This window comes from Halichoerus grypus, chromosome 5 (genome assembly GCF_964656455.1).
Source record: "Halichoerus grypus chromosome 5, mHalGry1.hap1.1, whole genome shotgun sequence".
Classification (NCBI taxonomy): domain Eukaryota; kingdom Metazoa; phylum Chordata; class Mammalia; order Carnivora; family Phocidae; genus Halichoerus; species Halichoerus grypus.
The window spans coordinates 92831154-92842776 of NC_135716.1; the positions used below are offsets into that span (position 1 = coordinate 92831154).

Genomic DNA, 11623 nt, shown 5'->3' on the forward strand with positions numbered 1-11623 from the left:
GTTTTTTAATCTCAGCATTATTGACTTTTGTGTGGGGGTGGGCTATTGTGTGCATTGTTGGCTGTTTTGCAGCATCCCTGGGTTTTTCCCACTAGAGACCATTATCTTTCTTCTCCCCCTTTATGACAGCCAAAAGTGTTGCCAGATACTGCCAGACGTCCCAGAACCACTCCCGGTTGAGAATCGCTCATCTAAAATGATAGTACTTATCTCCAAAGCAGTTTAAAACTTTCAAATTTTGGTAGACTCAGTTCACGCATTGGAACTCCATTTATTGACTAGTTCACTGAATAGAGATATAAAGCTGTCTAGTCTAACATGGCTTTTGCTCTCAAATAATAGAGAGTTGTATAGAAGCAGGTAATTTATACAAAATATAAAATGTTGCCATAAAAGGTCAATAATAGTGCTGTGGCAAAAATGAATTCTAAACTGGGGGGAGTCTGGGATGGTTTCACTAAGGCACTGACATTTAATAGGTAGAGATAAATGAGGAAAGGACATTCCTCACAGAATAGAGGTACAGATAAAAATTCAGGGTTTCTTTAGAAAGCACTAAGTATTAAATAGGAAGATAGGGGTTTTCTTTGGTGGGGCCCAATAAGGGAAATAAGGGTGAAAAATCAGGATACAGCTAGATTAAGAAGGTTTGATGCTACTCTAAAGACTTTAGACATTGGTCTGTACTCAGAAGATTTCTTTTGGAAAGTGTCATCAGGAATGTACTTCAGGAAGAAATGGCAATAGTGTGAACCCTAGATGGGGGTGGAGAAAGGCAAAAGATGAAGAGGCCTAATAGGACATTTAGATAGTCCTTGAAACAGAGGACAGAGATCATGAATGTAGACCAGAGAGAAGGTAATGTAATTTTAGAAATAATTAGGAGCCTGTAAGAGTGGAATAGCATCTTTTTTTTTTTTTTTTTAAATTGTTAGCACCGGGGGTGGGGTGGGGGGTGGAGGGAGAGCACCGAGGGTGGGGTGGGGGGTGGAGGGAGAGGGAGAAGTAGACTCCCTGCTGAGCAGGGAGCCAATGCGGCTTGGTTCAAGGACCCTGGGATCATGACCTGAGCTGAAAGCAGACGCTTAACTGAGCCACCCAGGCGTCCCAAGAGTAGAACAGCATCTTGTTTACCATTTATTTTGTAGCTTAGGAAATCACTTCACCTCTGAGCTTAAGTTTTTAAACAAAAAAATCAGTCTCCTATTTAATTGAAAAAGCTCTCACAGGGCCTGGCCCATAGTAGGAATTTCCCCAGTGCTGCTGTTAAAAATAATAAAAACAAAAGAAAACCAGTGGGGATTATTTTTAATGGTATTTAGCTCTTGCAAGCTCTCCTTCCCAAATGGCTCTGGCAAAACTGACTTGATCAAGACAGCCTTTGTATGAGACTTTTCTGCCCTTTTGTTGTTTTTTTCTTCTTGGCCAACACTGGACCCTAGTGAGTCCTTCTGTCATTGTGCTTATTTATAATAGTGTATTACACTTGTTTATGAGTCTGTGTTCTCTGCTAAACTGGGCTCTTCATGAGCAGGGATTGTCTTATCTCTATTTCCTATACTTGCTCTGGAGTATGTTGTCAGATAATGACTGGATATTGAGGTTAATGGGTTAGAGTTGAGAGCAAAATCAAATGCTGAGATTTTGAGTGTGGTTGACTTCTCTTTTTTAGGAGGCTGAGGATGGTGTTATTGCTTATGATGATTGTGGGGTGAAATTGACTATTGCTTTTCAAGCCAAGGATGTGGAAGGATCTACTTCTCCTCAAATAGGAGATAAGGCAAGATAATTCTGTTTATTTAAGAGGAGGGTTAAAGGTTGTCATCTTAATTATAAGTCTTGCACAGTGGTTTCTTTTTAATTTTATCAAATTTTCGTAAATTGCTTTGTGCTTATGAGGTTAATACAGGAACATCTTCCCATTTAAAAGCAGCTTATTCAGTTAGAACAGGGTCTAGGAAGCCCTTTGTTAAAGGTTTTTGAGAAGTCAGTATTTAAACACTAGCTAAGATATGCCTAAGTCAATTAACTTAGATAAAAGTAATAATATTACAAGCTAAAACAGCCACCGCGAAATATTATCAAAGTAAAATCACACCAAAGATTTTATATTGCAATGCATTTTTCTCATACTTAACATTGTCTGGTTTTCTGATAGCCCTGCTTTAGAGAAATTGAGAATCTATAAGGAATAAATACACACTGGAGAACAAAACTTGATCCCTTATGAAAAGTGGAATGAGACACAGAAGTGTTAGTTTTGGTGAAAATGTATTCCATCAGAGTATTTAACACAAAGGATATTTGGAATGGAGAGCATGGTCTGGGGAAGTTAATAGGTCCTGAGGTAAAGAGCTTGGTGTGGAAAATACATGGTATTAATGAACATCCTTATTTTTCACAGGTTGAATTTAGTATTAGTGACAAACAGAGGCCTGGACAACAGATTGCAACTTGTGTGCGACTTTTAGGTCGTAATTCCAACTCCAAGAGGCTCTTGGGTTATGTGGCAACTCTGAAGGATAATTTTGGATTTATTGAAACAGCCAATCATGATAAGGAAATCTTTTTCCATTACAGGTGAGGAATGCCTTGTAGAACTTAGAGCTTACTATCCGTTCTTTGGTTTGGGAGTCCAAAACATTTAGTATTGGGTGGTTATATATTTTTTACTTCCAAATTACATATTGGTAAAATTATGGCAGTGTATAAACAAAAGTTAATTGTATAGAGAACATGTGGCCAAAAGATAAAGGCCTGTACCTGCTTTGAACATTGGACAAGAACTTTTCTGCTTCAGTGAAAGAATACTGTTACATATGTTGCTACCAGAGATTTGTACATTTGATTTGGTGTTCTAATATAGCATAGTGTTAGTTAAGGGTGTGGACTCTTAGACGGTTCAGGTTTAAATCCAGACTCTGCCACCTAATTAACCTCCTGGTATCTTAGTTTCATTGTCTTGAAGCTGGGGATAATGGTAACCTCTTAATGGGTTGTTTCTGAGGATTAAATGAGTCAGTGCCTATAATGTGCTTAATACAGTATCCAGCATAAGTAAGCACACCATGAATGTTGTTATAGAAGAAATAAAATTTATTTGCTACTCTTGATAATTGTGGTGATTGCTTATTCAGATGTTTCCTTTCTTCCCAGTGAGTTCTCTGGTGATGTTGATAGCTTGGAACTGGGGGACATGGTCGAGTACAGCTTGTCCAAAGGCAAAGGCAACAAAGTCAGTGCAGAAAAAGTGAACAAAACACACTCAGGTAATGAATTGTGATTTCTACTTATTCAGTCTCTGCTTTTGGTACGAAATAAGGGGTAGTATGCGAGAGGGAGCAAAAACCCAATCATTCTAGATTAGTGGTCCCCCAGGTATGATCCAGCAGCACTTTTTAGAAATAATAAGTCCTCTGACCCCATCCTAGACCTACTAAAGTCAGGACGGGCAATCTGTTTTAATAAATACTTTAGATAATTCTGATGTATACTCAAGTTTGAGAACCACTAGATAGATGGTTTAGGTCATTGGCTTTATGCTTATTTTCAATTTAATCTCTCTTTCTTAAAAAATAACTCCCAAGATGTAATATCCATGGGGATGGGGAGAGAGGCATTCCTCTAGGAGACTGTTTTTGGAGAAGGAGTCTAATACGAAAAATAATGGGAACTTGAGAAAATTTGTTGCTATTTAGGATCTCTGACTTTTAAAAAACCTGCAACTTTTGGCTTTCATCTCAGTTCCCCAAGTAACACTTTTTCTTGGTGAGACCTAGAGAAAGGACAGCCATGAATGTTCATTTCAATTCAGTAAATATCTAAGTGCATGCTCTGTTTTAGGTACTAGGGATATAGCAGTGAAGAAATCAGACAAATCCCTGCCTTTGTTGAGTTCTGTTTTGTTTTGTTTTTTTTTTTGTTTGTATGTATTCATGGGCAAACAAGATGAGTAAAATATTGTGTGTAGTGTGTTTAGAAATATAGTAATATATGTTATTAAGATTAAAATAAAGGGGGCGCCTGGGTGGCTCAGTTGGTCAGGCCTCTGCCTTCAGCTTAGGTCATGATCCCAGGGTTCTGGGATCGAGTCCAGCATCAGTCCCTGCCCCACGGGGAGCCTGCTTCTCCCTCTGCGCCCCCCCCCCATTTAAAAAGAAAAAAGATTAAAATATAGGGAAGTATATAAGTGTTGGGGTTGCCATTTTAGAGACCAGGGAAGGCACCCGCTAAAAGTAGTATTTGGTCACCCAGAAAAGATGAAGAGAACAAGACATGTTTTAAATATAAATACTTGCTAATTCCTTAAACAAATTAACTTTCTTTATTTTAAAGGTAGTTTAGAAATATTTCAAGAGTAGCAGACAAGCAGTCAACCCTCTACTAACGTTTGTTGCAATGATTTTTGCTTCTTTTCCTCTGGAATAGAGTTAAAATTGTTGAGTAAGAGTTATAACATGCTTTTGTTTTGTAGTGAATGGCATTACTGAGGAAGCTGATCCCACCATCTACTCTGGTAAAGTCATTCGCCCCTTGAGGAGTGTGGATCCAACACAGACTGAGTACCAAGGAATGATTGAGATTGTGGAGGAAGGTACGAGCATCCCTATCAGATTGTTGGCAATTTGTTTTTACTTTCACATGACTACTTTGAACGTTTTAAAATATGTTGGTGTTGTTGCAGTTGTTTTTTGATTCCTTAAAAACTGAAATTAAGGAAAAGTGACTCTTCCCTACCCCCATCTCTTGGATTTTATTTTATATCCTTCAGAAATTAGATCAGCCTGGGTTTATATTGTGAACAAATGACTGATAGGTGAGCAACTGAGTTATATTGAAGACTGAGAATAAAATCTCACACTAACAATAGGCATCTAATGTGTGATAATCAGATACTCACATTGACTGTTTAGTACAATTTTATAGTTTTCCTGTATTATTCTCGTTATTTACGTGAGTATTAACAAATTTTCTTAGTAGCATTCACTTCTGTGAACATTTTTGCTTTCTGTAAAAGTACTGTATAAATTCCTTAATAGCTAGGGTTCCATGTGGATCCTACTGTGTGTCTCTGGGCCAGAGTGCTCTATATTTTTCATTTTATGCTTTTTTTTCTCCCCATCTTCAATAATTCTCTGAGTTCTGGTGCCACCCCTTACCCCCAGCAAAAGACAACTTTGGGGGTGCCTGGGTGGCTCAGGTCATGAGATCGAGCCCCGAGTCGGGCTCCACTCTCAGTGTGGAGTCTGCTTGAGCTTCTCTCTCCCTCTCCCCATCCCACTCATGTGCGCGGGCTCTCTCAAATCTTAAAAAAAAAGACTACTTTGTGCATAAAATAAGTGTGCAGTAGGAATGGTAGTAGGAACCATTGGATAATTAGTATAGCTAAGTCACCATAATGATGGGGTTGATGAGAGGGTTTGAGTTTCCAACCAAAGATGATAGCTTGGCTCACAAAGAGAATAAATCTTGTGTCATGTAAGAGTCAAAGAGCATGAAGTAGGGAAGAACAGGTTTGAGAGAAAGAAATGAACCTTGATAACATGTTCCTTTTACCACCTGAGGTCCTTAGGAGTTTGTTTTATATACTCCTAAGTACCTCCCACCATCTCCCCCCCACACCCCCACCACACCAACACCCCTCCAAATAGGAATAGATTTTACAGCAAATCAATCTTTTATTTTAATCACTTCTTTTGCTAATTCAGAGCTAATTCATATTTAAAATAAACTTACTTTGTTCTGCTTTCCCACCTTTACTAACAGTGGTGGTTATTAAATACACATTGTTTTTGTTTTGTTTTTAAATCACTCAGTACAAATCTGGCCTTTTTTGCAAATCAGTATTTTAAACCAATGCCATGATTACACCATACTCCTAAAAGGGCCCTAAAAACTAAAGGGCTGAGCAACTTACTGAATTGCCCTTCTTCCTCCTCTGTAACATGCCACTTCTTTTTGTTTCCCAATCCCCAATCCACTTATTCTTCAACACTGGCTCTAGGATACAGTCCAAAGCAAGGATTTTATGGAAAAGGAAACTTGCCTGAAATCTGTAAGCTTAGAGGTTTCTGAGACTAGACAGGTCACATTTTCCTACTTGGTGAGAACAGCTCTTTTATTCAGGAATACAACAACTCTGTATAAAACCATGGACTTCGAAGTAGGGCAGGCCTAGATCTGAACACCAGCTCTTCCACTGCCTAGCTATAGAATCTTAGACAAATTACTTAAATCTTTGCTAGCTCAGTTTCTTCTTTAAAATGAGGACAATAACTTCAATCTAAGATTCTGGAAAGATTAAATATGAATCTATAAGTGTTTAATAAATGGTAGTTACTAGTATTAACACAGCTACATCAGACCAGCTGTCTCTAATCCTTCTGCATGACTTTATCTGTTGGAAGTGTATCCAAAAGTTTGTGGTTCCTGTATGTTTGAAAAGAAAACCTTCACTTACCCTATAATCAATCAAGAGAATTGTTAAAAGCATTTCCAATTCTGAAGCTTCGTCTTCCACCCCTGATGGTTTTCTCTTCATTTTTGTTGATTCGGTGGCTTCACCATCCAAGCGAACTGATAAGCAGCTAAACCTTTGGCATGGTTTTTAATTCCTAGCCTGCACTGACCTCCAGCCAACGTTTTTTATTTACTCTTTTAATTTTTCTTACTTATTTGTTCGTTTATTTTTAAATTTAAGTAGGTTCCACACCCAGCGTGGAGCCCAACGCAGGGCTTGAACTCACGACCCTGAGATCCAGACCTGAGCTGAGATCGAGTCGATGCTTAACCGACTGAGCCCCCACCCCGGGCGCCCCAGCCAACTTTTTTACTCTAGGGAAGAGCTCTACAAAAATATGGTGGCTTGTTTCTGAAAGAAAGTTCTCTTGAAACAGTCATAGCCATTCGTTTATATATTGTCTTTGGTTGCTTTCTCAGTACAACAGCAAAGTTGAGTAGTTGTGACAGAAAACGTTTACTGTTCTTTAAGGAAAAGTATGCTGAGCTCTGAACTGAGACAAGTACCTGTTGGTTTGAGGGAGCCACAGTCAGAACAAAGAAAAGATGTAGAATGGCAAAGAAATGTATCCACATTGTTTTTGCCTGTTCCTGACGGAATGCCCAATTAGTGTGGGTCAGAAATATTTTTGACTGGTTGGCTCACATTGTGAACTTGGGAGGAAGATAATCCAGTGGATCATGTTAGCAACCCATTCTGCTTAAAACACCCAAATATTTAGGTAATGAGGTTGTGAGTGATAGTGTTATTTTTAATTTTGTAAGTGTAGTTTAAAACTTTATTGGGAGGGGCACCTGGGTGGCTAAGTCATTAAGTGTCTGCCTTCGGCTCAGGTCATGATCCCCAGGGTTCTGGGATCGAGTCCCACATAGGGCTCCCTGCTCGATGGGAAGCCTGCTTCTCCCTCTGCCACTCCCCCTGCTTGTGTTCCCTCTCTCGCTGTCCCTCTCTCGCTGTCGGATAAATTTAAAAAATCTTTAAAAAAAAAAATTAAAACTTTATTAGGGGTACCTGGCTAGCTCCGTTTGAAGAGCATGCGACTTGATCTCAGGGTAGTGAATTTGAGCCCCACATTGGGTATAGAGATTACTAAAAAAAATAAATAAACTTTAAAACTGTTCGTTAGCTAGTGAAGTACTACAAGTTCTCACTTGTTTTCATGATAGTATTTCATTGAAGCTTTATGGTAGAATTTCTCAGGTATAAAAATCTAGGAACATAATAGATTTTTAGCAATTTACTTAAAAATTTATTAGGACCGTCAGCATAGGACTGTTGTGAAATACTAGTTTTTAGACTTTGTACCTAATTTCTCCTTACAGGGGATATGAAAGGTGAGGTCTATCCATTTGGCATAGTTGGGATGGCCAACAAAGGGGATTGCCTGCAGAAAGGGGAGAGTGTCAAGTTCCAGTTATGTGTCTTGGGCCAAAATGCACAGACTATGGCCTACAACATCACACCCCTGCGTAGGGCCACAGTGGAGTGTGTGAAGGATCAGGTAAGTGGTAGTATCTCTGGATCTGAACTTGATCCTTTTATGAGTTGGTAAACAAGTGTTAACCAAAACCTTGAAATTTTTTCAGCCAAGGAAGAACCATCAATATTCACCTTGGTTTTTATTTCTACTCCACCCCTTTTTCACTGATTTGAGGTAGCTTGTAAAAATATGAAGAAAACCACATGAAGAAAATGGTGATACGAGCAAAAAGAAAGTTAAGAGTATTACTGATAACTAACATTACATGACAGGGAAAATAAGTTTGGAGTGAGATTTTTCAGAATAGAAAGACTGTAAGATTTTGTGTACTTTAGCTCAGAGCTGCTTTTGCAGACCACACAAAGAAAGCAAGCATGTGTGAAAGTGTTCATAAAATACATTTAGGGCAAACAAAACTATTCCTCATATTGAGATTTCAGTATGATTTTTTGCTTAATTCAAAAGCTCCATATACTATATGAAGACACAAAGCAACCTTTGTTTCAGTCAGGCTATGATAGATTGAATAGCAGTGATTTCAAAGATAGATTTCTTCCCTGACAAGTTTTTCGGACCCATATGCTTTTACATTCTAGCACAGGCAGCTAAACTGGAGCATCAGCATTAATACCATGTTTTATAAATCAGCTTCTAGTTAGGGTCAGGCATTGTGCTTCATTTAGAGTGAGGTACTTTTCCCCCTTGTAATGTGTCCTTTTTTTTTTTTCCTTCCCTCTTCCCTCAGTTTGGCTTCATTAACTATGAAGTAGGAGATAGCAAGAAGCTCTTTTTCCATGTGAAAGAAGTTCAAGATGGCATTGAGCTACAGGCTGGAGATGAGGTGGAATTCTCAGTGATTCTTAATCAGCGCACTGGCAAGTGCAGTGCTTGTAATGTTTGGCGAGTCTGGTGAGTTTGTTGTTGTTGGGCTGGTAAACTCCCTGGACTGTCTTTAAACATCCATAAACTCTGGTTTATCACACTTCTTCACTTTTTCATCACTGCTTTTTTTAATCCTGCCACTTTCTGGTTATTTCTTGATTCTTCCTGTGTCTTTTTTTACCTCGAGTCTTTTCATTGTCTAAATTTTATAGTCTTTTCAATCTGGCCCAATGAAATATTAATTTCTATGTATTAGAACTTAACTATAATTTCTATGTATTAGAACTCAACTATAATTTCTATGTATTAGAACTTAACTATAATAAGATTATGTAGTCCTTGTTCTTAAAGGATTCTGTTTAGCTTTTTCTTCCATTAAGCCATTTATATGCTGCTTAAAATTCTAACTTTATAGTTTAGCAATACTGTCTCTGCTTTTTTAAATGTTTTAAATCCGTAACGTTACCATGAAAGGAGCTGGGAGTCTCTTGAAATATTTCTTCATATTTAACTTTTCTAAGGTTTTTCACATCCACTACCTCATTTTATGTGTCTGTGGACCTGGTTTTTCTAGTTGCAGACCCAGTCCAGGGATGACCCTCACCCAAATGATTCTTCCAGTTCCTCCATAGTAATAAACCTTGAGTTGGGAATAAAAACATAAACAAACTTGTCTGTCCTGTCTTGCTAGCTAGCTGGCTAGATGAGGCAAGAGTCCCCTCATTAAAACTGAGTCATTTGGGTAGTTAGAAAACCTACTCCTCTGCAGGTACTTGCTTTCTTCCCACCAAGAGTTGTTTCTTCTCACCTCTTGACTTCATTACAGTGAGGGCCCCAAGGCTGTTGCAGCTCCACGACCTGATAGGTTGGTCAATCGCTTGAAGAACATCACCCTGGATGATGCCAGTGCTCCTCGCCTAATGGTTCTTCGTCAACCAAGGGGACCAGATAACTCAATGGTATGAGAGCATACAAGGTTTTGGGGTGGGTAGGGACAGCTGACAGACCAGTATGCTACTCAGGGTCCTATTTCGGCATAGCTCAGAGCTTAATGAAGCAGGCAACTTCAGGATTCTCTTTCAACATTCAGTAGGCTTATAGTTAGTTAAAACTCCCTACACGTTGGTTCAGCCCCTAACAATAATGGTTGCTCACAGTAAGAAGCACATTTCTTGGTCTTCCTGATCTTTTGGTAGATTTTAGGTAGTAGATCAGGAGGGCTTACTATGAATTTCCTCCTCTGGGAAAGAAATACGGTGGTGGTTACAATGATTGAAAGTAATGCCTTTATAGTAATTAACTGCAATTTTACTTCTTTTCAGGGATTTGGTGCAGAAAGAAAGATCCGTCAAGCTGGTGTCATTGACTAACCACATCCACAACGCACATCATTAATCCACTATGATCAAGTTGGGGGGATTCTGGTGAAGGGTTCTGAATATCTCCCTCTTCATCCCTCCCAAAATCTGGAATACTTATTCTATTGAGCTATTACACCAGTTTTAACACCTTCCTCGTGTTATGTTTAAAAAAATAAATAAATTTAAGAAAACCATTTTAAAATTATGCACAGTTGCAGCCTGGAAAACTTAAGGTGGCGCCTTATAGTATCAATTTTAGGAGCTTTATTTGGTGCATTTAACGCAACTGGTAATTGCAAACTCCACTTCGCCTGTGTAAGTGAAAAATATAGACTGTTATCTTGTTGGCCCTATGAAATTCTGCACTTGGTATTTAGCATATACTCTACCTTCATTACTATCTGGCAAGATGTTCTGCCTTAGCACTCAGTTGCATTCTTTTCCTTTTCTTTCCTGTTCATTATGCTTTAATCCTGAGGACCATATGAAGGTAGAATATATTTAAAATTACAAAAATTATAAAAATTTGTATAGGCAAACCATTTCCTTAAGTTGATGGCCAAATGTTAAAATGTTATTTTTCATATCATTTATAATCTTGTCACAGTCCACTTAACGAAGTTTGGTTAGATTTCAGTGAAAATTATCTTCCAGAGTAGTTTCTTTTTTCCTGGGATTGGGGAGGGGGGTAATTTTACTACAATTAGTATGTATGGTGCAGAATTTCATGCAAATGAGGTGTGCCAGCAGTGTGGTAATTTAATCGTATTTAAACAAAAACAAAACAAAAAAAGACGAATGCACAAACTTGCTGCTGCTTAGATAACTGCAGCTTCTAGGACCCAGTTTCTTTTACTGATTTAAAAACAAAACAAAACAAAAAAAAAATAAAAAAGTTGTGCCTGAGATGAATCTTGTTTTTTTTATAAGTAGCCGCCTGGTTCCTGTGTCCTGTGAAATACAGGCACTTGACCCTTGGTGTAGCTTCTGTTCAACTTTATATCACGGGAACGGATTGGTCTGATTTCTTGGCCCTCATCTTGAATTGGCCACATCCAGGGTCCCTGGCCAGTGGACTGAAGGCTTTGTCTAAGATGACAAGGGCAGCTCAGGGGATGTGGGGGAGGGCGCTTTTATCTTCCCCGTTGTCGTTTGAGGTTTTGATCTTCTCTGGGTAAAGAGGCCGTTTATCTTTGTAAACACAAAACATTTTTGCTTTCTCCAGTTTTCTGTTAATGGCGAAAGAATGGAAGCGAATAAAGTTTTACTGATTTTTGAGACTCTAGCACCTAGCGCTTTCATTTTTGAAACGTCCTGTGTGGGAGGGGCGGGTCTGGGTGCGGCCCGCCGCGTGACTCCTGGGTCGGGGGCCCACGTGGC

At 38.8% G+C, this 11623-nt stretch overlaps 1 protein-coding gene across 4 annotated transcripts in view; it reads left to right on the top strand.

Annotated features, from left to right (window-relative positions):
* The window catches only part of CSDE1 (cold shock domain containing E1), a 39608-nt gene extending 28080 nt beyond the window's left edge, over positions 1–11528 (top strand). For all 4 annotated transcript variants that reach the window (XM_036088477.2, XM_036088478.2, XM_036088479.2 and 1 more), the window contains 8 exons: positions 1673–1780; positions 2405–2580; positions 3157–3269; positions 4475–4594; positions 7843–8021; positions 8746–8909; positions 9709–9841; positions 10205–11528. In XM_036088477.2, the coding sequence (XP_035944370.1) occupies positions 1673–1780; positions 2405–2580; positions 3157–3269; positions 4475–4594; positions 7843–8021; positions 8746–8909; positions 9709–9841; positions 10205–10252 (1041 nt within the window). In that variant the 3' untranslated portion in view covers positions 10253–11528. The remainder of the gene's footprint in view (positions 1–1672; positions 1781–2404; positions 2581–3156; positions 3270–4474; positions 4595–7842; positions 8022–8745; positions 8910–9708; positions 9842–10204) is intronic.
* The last annotated feature ends 95 nt before the right edge of the window (positions 11529–11623 follow it).